This window comes from Sinocyclocheilus anshuiensis, unplaced genomic scaffold (genome assembly GCF_001515605.1).
Source record: "Sinocyclocheilus anshuiensis isolate Anshui unplaced genomic scaffold, SAMN03320099.WGS_v1.1 scaffold405, whole genome shotgun sequence".
NCBI classification, from domain to species: Eukaryota; Metazoa; Chordata; class Actinopteri; order Cypriniformes; family Cyprinidae; genus Sinocyclocheilus; species Sinocyclocheilus anshuiensis.
This window is the reverse complement of record NW_015539855.1, coordinates 200,412-211,355: the sequence shown is the minus strand read 5'-3', so window position 1 is coordinate 211,355 and position 10,944 is coordinate 200,412. Positions and strand designations below refer to the sequence as shown.

Genomic DNA, 10,944 nt, shown 5'->3' with positions numbered 1-10,944 from the left:
TAGACAAACGCGAAAGCAGAACATGCCCTTGAGTGTCCAAACACAGAGGCACAAATTCCCTAAGGGACTGCTCAACTCGAGCGCTATCCGCGGGATCCGATAACCCAAAAAGGGCATCTCAACCCCACGAATCCCGCGATCCGAGTCTTCGCCGTGCCTCGGCAACAGCGGGACCTGAACTGCGAGACGCAAACACTTGTCACTCATCTCTCGGGAAGAGGGACAAACGTGAATGGAGCTTCTCATTGGATAACACTCACAATGAGCGCGTTCAGAGCCCTCGAGCACTGAACATGCAAGCTCCTGACCAAGACACATGACAGAAAGATCGTGCGTGTCCTCAAGTGCCAGAAACCTCTGGAGCGGAGGCACACACTTTCCACACCGCTCACCTGCCTTGGTCTCTCTCACGCACTTCAAAGAGATGGCTCCTGAAGACAGCAAAGAGGATGACGTATTCAGCAGGTGCCCTTTTATACTTCCGAGCATCCCGCCTATGACGTCATGGGCCAGGTGGGCCAATAGATTGCCGTTGTTTCACACGTGCTTCAGACACCGGTCATGCAGGCTGCATTCCCCAATGTGCCCCCTAGGGTGGCGCAGCGTCTCGTTCCCTCTCGGGGAACCATGGTTACATGCGTAACCCGAGACGTTTTCTTTTGTCTTTGGAGTGTTAAAAGCTGTTCGTGCATACAGAAGATCCGTAAAGTCGCAAAGATTAAAGTCTCAAACCCAAAGAGATATTCTTTATAAAAGTGAACATTTAGCCACGCCTTCCTAAAACGCCTCGTTCAAACATGCTCCCATATATCTACGTCACTGTGTGGGAAGATTGCCATGTCGTGGAGACGCAGTGTGTTTCGTTGCGAAAGCCAAACTACTTTGTTTGGCCTTCTAGGACACAACTAGAAGTCAGTGGTATTTACAACACTGTTCCAGAACACTACAACCCAAATATTCGAGTGTGTGCATTTTATGGGGAAGGTTTCCTGAACCTGGCAAGAGGCGTAACATTTCCGTCACACGCTTGAGGTATTCGGCCAAACACAACGCACTAGATATCCAGCCAATCAGATCACACCACGCTTTTCAGAACGATGAGCTTTGGAAAAATCGACGCGTTTCAGAAAGGCAGGGCATAGAGGAGAAAGAATAATGTACATTATATGGAAAATAATGCGTTTTTTTTAACCTTAAACCGCATAAGCACATTGCATTACACCAAATACACAAAATAATGTTCTTTTTAGCAACGTCATATGACCCCTTTAAACATTCACATATCACAAGTCTTAAAGATACAGTAGCAAAAATATTTAATTCTAAGGGTCATCGAGAGGGTGGAAAATCAGTTACAATTTATATGATTTATTTAAAACATATTCTACTAAGTGGACTCCAGAGGAAAAATGTAATTATGAATAATTTATATGGAATAAACACCAAGACCCAAGTAATCAGTAAAAATGGTAAAAGTCATTTAAACCAGTGTTAATTTAGTATAATTTAAATACTATTATAGTATTTACTAATTTTGATTATACCGTTTATGAATTTACTATACTAAATTAGCTTTTCAATTTTCAGTTATTTTAATATAAGTAATTTTGTTATATTCATTGGCATTTTTAATTTGTTTTTGTTTTTTTATATTTATATTTAATTTATTTTTATTTTGGTTTAATTTTATTCAATTTTTTATTCATATTTTTATTTTATTTCAATTAATGAACGCAATTAATAGTTTTAGTTAACAATAACAACTCTGCATACACTAATGTTAAAGTCAGTGAACAACGAGTAGTCCATAAAAAAACAGCTATGTTGAAAACAAATTTAACACCCCAACATGTAACTAACCCAGGAGGAGGAACTTCCTGCTGTCTCCATAAAGCTGACGCAGGTTGATGCAGAACTCATGGATGGAGGCTCCGTTTCTGTACTCACGTAACAGAGTGGCAAACTGCTGTATCTCCTGAGACGACAGCTTTGTCCTCAACTATAACATAGGATGACAGGAAGACAGTGTAAAAACATCATTTGTTATGCAAAGACTAATTACAGACTCTAACAACAGACATTCAAATATATTTTTATACACTGCACTCTACACACACAAACACTCACTGTGGTCATGTAGTCTTGTAGCAGTTCAGCAGCTGTTGTGCTTAGTTCACTCTCACTGGCTGTTATGGTTTGTGGGGAGGCCGGGGTGGAGGAGGGGGAGGGGCTAGAGGAGTGTCCCACCTCTAGAGAACTTTGGAAAGTACTGAGATTGGACAAAAACACAATGATTGCTCAATTCAAGAGATAAAATGGCACATTACTGCAGAGGACATTTGAAGCGATACTCACAATGTGCTCGCCTCGGCCTCAAACACTTCTTTGACATCTTTGCTCGAGGAGTCCTCTTTTATTGGAAAAATAAGGAAAGTATTTAGAAATATTTCATTTTGCAACAAGGTCAGTGTGATATTAACAGACTAAGCTTCAGGAAGCATACATACGGTTCCAATAAACCACCCCAGATGAAATAGTGATGTGAAACTGACTGTGGTCTGTGGTTTTGGGCAAGTACAAATTTACTGGGAAATCCCAAAATGATGAAGCTCTTGCCTACTCACCGCTGCAGATCGAGAGATGCCTGATGGGTGTTGTGGCTCCATCAAAGATGGCCCTGTCCAGGAAGTCAATGGTGGACTCTGTGTAGACGATCTGGAAGACTTGACTAAGTAGAACACACAGCTCCTCTGCTGCAGCCTGCAAAACCAGAGCTCATGATAATCAAACCACTGCTGCTTTTATAAACATCAAAAGTAACAGTACATTGCACAATAGCAGTAGTTTTTGCAATAAACGTGTCATGTCTTGGTCATGTCACTTGTTTCAAATTTAACAGACAAAATAAGGTCCTTTTAAATGACCAAAGCCAACCTTATTATCGACAGCCAGCACAAGCAGGCAGCAGACCTCCACAAGCACAGCGCCGCTCTCTGAAAGAGAGCTCAGAGTGGGAGATTTTGACATATCTGTACTATGACATGGAGAACCTCCGGGCTCCTGAGCTGCAAACGAAAATCATACCCCATGGTAAGAAAACCCTAAATTATTTTCACACATTATCCTTAGAATCTAAAAAAATTTCCATTTCCGTGTTCGGTTTCGCTTTTTGTGTAATGCTCATCCACATTACTGCGTACCTGTTTTTAGCACCACGAGGTGGAGTGAGTCGTCTCTGATGTAGGACACAGCTGCGATGTCATGAATGGGTACGCGGAGAATGATGTCTTCTCCGTCACGCCACACGAGCTTCACATTGTATGCCGACAAACTGACAACAGCATCCTGCTCTGATGTCAGCTGCCCTGCCAACTGATGAGACTTCTGCAAAACACATTAGAGAAGCAATGTGGGAATGTATCTTCATATTGCAAAATAAGGCAATGTCATTGACTGTTTCTCTTACCCTGGCATTGTCAATAAGCTGCAAAACTTCTGTGCGGCTGGAGGGATTCAGATATCCAGGAACTGAGGTCAGCTGTCCCAGATACTACAATAGTAATAATAACAATAATGAAAAATAAGGAATATAATGAAAAACAATTATTTATATAAAAAAATGGCAAAAGAAAATAACAAGGATAGATACAGGAATACAACAAGAGACTGCACTACACAGTTCTTTTATTTTATTTATTTATTTTTGTCTAAGGAGCTCTAGAATCTAGGAGCAGCAGTGCTAAATAACCTGCCACCCATGGAAGTCCCTACCTAGCTAGCTAGGAAACTAATGGCGCTTTTCCACTGCATGGTACGGCTCGGTACGGTTCATAACGACATGTGAATAATCCCGCCCACTCTAAAGCGGTACTGAACTGCAGTGGAAACGCAAACCGTGCTGTGCCGTGCCGTACTGAGCCGAGTCGTACCACGCAGTGGAAAAGCGCCATAAGGGAGGGAGGGGAGAAATCACAGGAGTTGATATAAATGTTGGTATCATCAGCATAACAGTGGAAACCATGGTGCCTCATTATCTGTCGAAATAGAGGCATAAAATGCAAATAGAAGCGGACCAAGTATCGAACCCTGAGGGATGCCATAGGTTGATTAGGTAAAGGTTTTGTAAAAATAACAACTTGCTGCAAGATGGGATCCTGTGAAGAGCTTGTGGCAAACACTGTCAAATGCAGAGCTTGAATCCAAAAGAAGAATATTACGGTAACTGAGGGTTGAGTCTTTTACACGCTTTTAAGTTTAATTGGACGCTCTGCCTTTGATGGCAACAGCAAAAGATTTGGGAAGGGTTTTCTCCCCAAAGGCTTTTTCCCCCAAACAAAATGGTAAAATGAGTACATAATACAATAGCACAAATTTGAAGGCGAGTAATACCTTAACTTCCTTCTCAATGTAGTCATTGAGCAGAATGTCTGGGTCGATACGGTGGTCCGGGAGAGAGAGGGAGAAGGTGTGGAGGGCCCTACGCTCAGTGGACTTCTCCAGAGTCTTCTTATCTCTCCCCTTCTCTCCTTTCAGAAACACCCGCTTAAACGGAGACACAATACCTGGCTGAAGAAAGAAAGAGAGAAAGAGGAAATCACATCACGACCAGAGGAAGTCAAAAACACAAGAGCTTTTTCAGTGTGACCATCATTTTATGAGTTTGGTCAATGGCTAGCTGCACCAAAATGATTCTTGCTGATGTCGTTCTGATACACTTCACACTGACGACATCTTTGAATTCTGTGCTCTGGACTGATGGGGCAACTGTTACTACAACAATCCCAAGCTTGTAAATACATCAGCCTCCATGGAAGTGCAGGTTATTCTGAATCAAGTTTATTCTGAATCAAATTGAACAAAAATGCAGTTTCTTTTAAAACATTCAACATAAATCAGCAAAATAGATGCATTAACATGCTGTCCTTACCCTTCAAATGTACTACTGGCTTAAAAACAACAACGCAATCAACTAGTCTCAGCACTATATTGGCTTGAGGGCTTTTATAAAATCCTATACCTTTGCGAAGCATAATGAGATCGACATTCATGGAAAAAGGCTGCTACTTACTCTGTGGTAAACCTAACCACTAATGTCAGCTTGCTATCCAAAAGAAAAGTCTCTAAGCTCTTGGAAGTAGTTAAGGCTGAAACCTGGAGGTGGACTGAATGTTTAGGCAACCACGTTGTATTTCAAAGTCTGTGGATTTGTAATGTTGAACAGCATACTAAAATTACGCTTAAGAAAAGAAGCAAGAGTTCTGCGAGCCCTACCTCTGTCTCCATGATCAGTCACTTCGACAGCACAATGGAAACTGGCGGAGCACGACAGCTGCCCTATGCAACCGTCGACTACTGTTGCGCGCTGCTCTCAAAACAGGTTGCATGTGGCTTGTGACAAATGAGGGCAAACTCCCTCAAAGCAGCAAGAGAAACCACACCCCATGACACACAAACACTCACGTTCTGCCTTAAGCTATAGTTCATGCAATCAGGAAGAACAGAAACCGCCATTTCCTGTGATAAAACACCCAAACAAAGTATAAAAAAGGTTGTAGAAACTGCTGTCCTTCTATAAGATGATCTCCAATAATGTCATTCTGTTTAAATAACTGCTTTGAGTAAACAGGACTTCAGGTGTGTCACACTAATAGCTGCAAAATACTGGGCTAGGTAGGAAGTAATTAATAAAGAGGAACTAACAAAAATAATTATACCACTAAGAGTACAACAACACAAACAGTCTAGAAGTCTATTCAAGTTAAGGAGTTGAAGATCAGCCCAATCCCACATTATAATGAATTTAGTAAAATTATAATGCACAACTATATGGCTCTTGATAATAAATAAATCTAATTTTATTTTAACAATATTAATTATTCAATATTGTACTATAGCATTTTATCATAGGCCTGGCCTAAAATGCAAATCTCATTTTATACAATATTTATCAGGGGGCCCTGCTCCATTTTATATCCACCAAGGAGTCTTTGTCCTGAATAAGGTGGAAGAGCCCTGATATAAAGTATTCAAAAACATCCCATGGAGCCTAGTATATCAAAGCTAATTCATAACATTAGATGTTTTCATGTGTGAGCAATGATATATTCTGTCTCAGACAAGCCTAATTCTTTCACATACTAAATTATTGAACAGACAAGGAATGAGACACTAAAGGAACATCAACATTTCATGAGTCTGTGTCCTTCTGAAATTTCAGAAAACAAGGTGTACAGGTGATCCTCACCTGGATTTAACAGACATACGAAGGGTGAAAGTGAAAGGTTTCAGGCGACATTTCACCGCTATATGAGTAATTTTTTATTTTTGTTATCACTTAGATTATGGCCATTTGACTTATAGAAGTGTCCAGTGTTTCCCATACATTGAGTTATTTGTGGCCGCCCATCATAAAATCAAAACTGACTGCCACAAATAGATTTTCCAAAAGGATTCTACTTGAATAAGCTGAGCACTGCACGTTTTAAAATTAAAATGCAGCGCGGGTGTTTTTATATGAATGTATCACTGAAAAGAACCGACCGTTTTCAGAAAATCTTTGATGTCATTTTCATTCCTAGCATTTATGAGCGTAGCACTTATTTGATTACAGCCGTTACCGTGGAAACCACTATATGGCTGCTCCAACAGCGCCTCCTGCTGGCAGAGAATCAATTTGCATTTGCATACTACTACTACTACTACTATTACCATCTTGTGCCCTGCAATAATCATTTACTCAAACTCGCTTTTATGAGATAAAGGGGAAAAAAAATACAAAATCAGCCAAACATATCAGCCAAAAAAGTCAGCATCATATGTAGGCCATCGGCTGCCGATTTGTAAAAATGGGCATCGGCCAGAGAAAAACCCTTATCGGTCGACCTCTATTGCTGACACTTAAATTAATTGTTTTGCCACTTTTGCACTTGCTATTAATGTATTTTGAATGCAAAGGGCACTTTATTTTTTAATTTATGTTTATTTGTTATGCATGTTATGTAGCCTATGTTTATTAAAAACAAGTTTTGTAATAACCAATTGTGCCGGTCCGGACCTTTGACACTGATGAAAATTAGATTTGGACCTTTGAATGTAGACTTTGAAAACCTTTGAAATAAACCAAATTTCAGAAACTCTAATTTTTGATTTGGCAATATTTTTTTCTGAAGAAAGATAAACATGTACAGTGATGAAAGCCAAATTCTTAAATGTTGTCAATGTATATTTATAGTAATACACTATTTTGCAGAGGAAGGTCAAAATAACAATTTTCACTTGAGATTCAAAGCCAAATTTCAGGGGAGTAAAAAATTATTTTAGAAAGATGGCAGCATCATTATGTTATTTTTACACAGAGATTGGCTGGTTTATTAGTAAAATCTGTTGACTTTAGCAATCTTTGTTGCATTATGTGCCAATGGTGATCATTCAAAAATGAGGAAAAGGCATTTTTCAATTTTTTTCTCCAAAGTTCACATGCCTGTAACTCAAGAAGTATTAAAGATATCTTAATGCCCTTTTACATATTGGGTCTTAAAAAACATTGCTTTTGGTATCTTCATTTTTAAAGGGTTAGTTCACCCAAAAATGAAAATTCTGTCATTAATTACTCACCCTCGTGTTGTTCCAAACCGTAAGACCTTCGTTCATCTTCGGAACACAATTTAATTCTTTTCGAAAAAAAGTATTCTCGTAGCTTCGTAACTTTACAGTTGAACCACTGATGTCACACGGACTACTTTTGTACTTTAATTTTTGGGTGAACTAACCCTTTAAGGCCCTATATCTTTCAGTCCCAGAGATACTGTAATTGATCAATTTGGCTCCAGAAGTAAATTCTTAAATTGTACACATTTTAGTGGTCAAAAACCATTCGAAAACAGTTAGTTTAAATTGTAATAATTAAATTTGTTTTTACTGTTTTACTATATTTTTTGAGCATAAGAGACTTTTTTTCAAAGCCATTTAAAAAAATCTCACCAACACCAAACTTTTGAATGGTAGATTATATAAAAAGATTTTATTGCTTGAAGTTCAAGGTTATTTATTTATTTCAGGTTTTACAAAAGCTGCTGTTTACATTAACAAATAATCACAATAAAAATATTACTATTATAAAACAAATTTCACACTGATTTTGACAGTAAATAACTCAATGCCTCCACCCTGTGGCCACTTGGGGAAACTGATTCTCTCTGCTAAATCAACCAACCAAAACATTCATTAACACATTACATTTACATTTAGCAGACGCTTTTATCCAAAGCGACTTACAAATGAGGACAATGGAAGTAATCAAAATCAACAAAAGAGCAATGATATGCAAGTGCTATAAAACGTCAGAGTTAGCTTAATCCAGTACACGTAGCAAGGTTTTTTTTTTTTTATCATATAATAAAAAGAAAACAGATAGAATAGAAAAAGAATAGTGCAAGCTAGTGTTAGAGGCCTTTTTTGCTTTTGTTAATTGTATAATAAATAAAAAGAAACAAATAGCTAGAATACAAAAATATTAGAGAAGCGAGTGTTCGTTTTTTTTTTCAAGAAAACAAGCAGTTAGCAAATAAATAGAGTGCAAGTCTAAAAGGGGCAAGTTTAAAAAAAAAAAATTTTTTATATAAAGAATAGAATTAGAATAAAGAGTGCTATGTTTTAATGCTAAAACATTACCGCTTTAATAACGACTGAAAGCCCAACCTTTGAAAGATTACACAACATCCTACAAAACTATGAAAATTGATTTGCTTTGACTGAGGGAAAGAAAGCATCCGCAGCACAGCGGTGATTAAGACGCAGACACAGGGGGCGTCACTTCCTGTCTGAATCTTTGGAGAACCCAACCCTCTAGAAGGGATCTCCGGTCTGCAGTTATACCTACTTGCAACCCGCATTCTCTCCTGTGTATGAGGAGGAAAGTGTGAGCTCGGCATGGAAACACCTCCCCTACAAAAACGCTTATCTGATAGGAAACGTCACATCATAAGAACCCTGTCTGTGATCCTGCCATTCCTCACATCAGATAATGCTGTTCCTGCAGGCCTATTAACTTCAACATCGGATAGAGGAGTACATAGACTCAATATAGAGTCAAAGAGGAGACTTTTAAGGTCTGATCATTTTATTTTACTAATTAATGCTCAAAAATGTGTAAACTGTACCCTTAATTTTGAAACTGCACTCACAAAATCACAAAAACAGATTTGTAGAGCCATTCCCACAATTTAGAAATCTCTAAAATGTAGATGTTATCATTAATAGTAATAATAATAATAATTTACATTTTTATATTTACATTTGAAATATATATACAAACAAATTTTGTTTAAAAAATTAAACAATTTATTTTGTTAATATTATATATATTATTTATAATATATAAAATATACACACACATATATATTTTAAGGGGGTCTGAATACTTTCCGTACCCACTGTATATATAGCAAAAGTTAGTAAATGTATCTGAAAAATTTTTAAGAAAAGCCTGGATGTATTTTACGTTCTAATTTTAGGTTCACAACTTCTAACTTAAAATCTATTAAGAGCTAAGCTGTATGTTATTTTGCAGTTTTGGCTCTTTTTTGTTTATTTATATAAAATTGATATATTATTTACTACAATGTAAAATTCCAATATTTTAGGATCATATCTATTACAAGAACATCAGTGTAGACATATTTCTTAATTGGAGGACCATGCTGCGATACTATGGATGTAGTTTATGAATCTTTGAGTAGCTACTGATTGTATAGATTCCAAAAAATTATAAACAGACAGTACAGATTAGAAAATGCAGGTACAGATGGTCACATCTCAAATATTTTTCTATGGGACCATAGGGGGGCTCTGTAACTCTGACCGAAGTATGAGCGAGAATGCCATAAAGAAGCTCCAAAGAAAATGACAAGAGACAGATATGTAACAATTAGTGTTGTCAAAAGACCCGGTATTTCGGTACCAGCCCATTGCTTTACTGAAGTATATTATATTTTCCTTTTACAGCTGCAGACTGAGGAAGATCCTGAAACACACCAGCAAACCCTAAAACAGACAACAGTTTACAGATGTTTTTCAGTGGCAGCAGAACTATGACTAAACTTTTGGGTGAAACTTGTTTACTTTTTTCTTACTTTTATTACTTGTGGAAAAACTTGAAACACTTAAGTATAAAGAATGGCATTGGTTTTGTACATTTAATTTTTGTTTAACGTTATTAATAAAAATGTTGTTCAATTAGCATGTTTTTGTGTTTTGCTTTGGTACCGAAATTGGTACCGAGAACCGTGGATTTTCACTGGTATCGGTACCGAATACTGACATTTTGGTACCGTGACAACACTAGAACAATCACAGTAAAGTCAAATGCTTAGATTCTCAGGTTATTTTGGGTGATGCGTCTCAGTAAAGCGACTAACGTAAACCACCAGCAATTCCCCTAACGTTACTACTCCAGTCAAGTAAAGTTAAAGACAAAACGCATAGAGAATCCTCTAAATATCATTAGTGATAAGAATAAAATGTGGGTGTTTTTATGAGGCTGAGGAGAGCTAATACAGCTGTTTATCTGTGGTTAGGCCAACACTTTTCTACTACTAACCAGTTTGTGGATCATGCGCGTAAACTCTCAAAATATTACAATGTTGACTTACCTTTTTGACTTTCTTTACGTCATCCTCCATCTCTATGTACAAATGCTCTTCATTTTAATTGTATTAGATGCAGTGATGTCCACGAGTTCAGTGCCATCTGCCTCGTACACTTCCACGGAGGCGCTTTACCGATCTAAACTAAACAAAACACCGATCCAAATAAACGACTAACCTTCTTAATCGTGATAAAAAAATAGGGATTTATTCAGAAGGAGACAGAGACCGATAAAATGTCATAAAATAAAACAAAAGCAGCAACAAACTTTTCAATCCTGCCGCCATTTTGGGCGTAGGA

At 37.7% G+C, this 10,944-nt stretch overlaps 1 protein-coding gene across 2 annotated transcripts in view; it reads right to left on the bottom strand.

The window, feature by feature from the left end:
* The window catches only part of LOC107684794 (cerebral cavernous malformations protein 2 homolog), a 13,766-nt gene extending 2,822 nt beyond the window's left edge, over positions 1-10,944 (bottom strand). The window contains exons 1-9 of one of the 2 annotated variants that reach the window (XM_016481150.1): positions 10,650-10,944; positions 4,390-4,566; positions 3,467-3,550; positions 3,201-3,384; positions 2,935-3,065; positions 2,625-2,760; positions 2,356-2,410; positions 2,128-2,269; positions 1,861-1,999 (exon numbers count right to left, since the gene is read on the bottom strand). In XM_016481150.1, the coding sequence (XP_016336636.1) occupies positions 1,861-1,999; positions 2,128-2,269; positions 2,356-2,410; positions 2,625-2,760; positions 2,935-3,065; positions 3,201-3,384; positions 3,467-3,550; positions 4,390-4,566; positions 10,650-10,679 (1,078 nt within the window). In that variant the 5' untranslated portion in view covers positions 10,680-10,944. Of the gene's footprint in view, positions 1-1,860; positions 2,000-2,127; positions 2,270-2,355; positions 2,411-2,624; positions 2,761-2,934; positions 3,066-3,200; positions 3,385-3,466; positions 3,551-4,389; positions 4,567-5,271; positions 5,522-10,649 lie in introns of those variants that run through there. The other variant, XM_016481151.1, reaches the window with a different exon arrangement.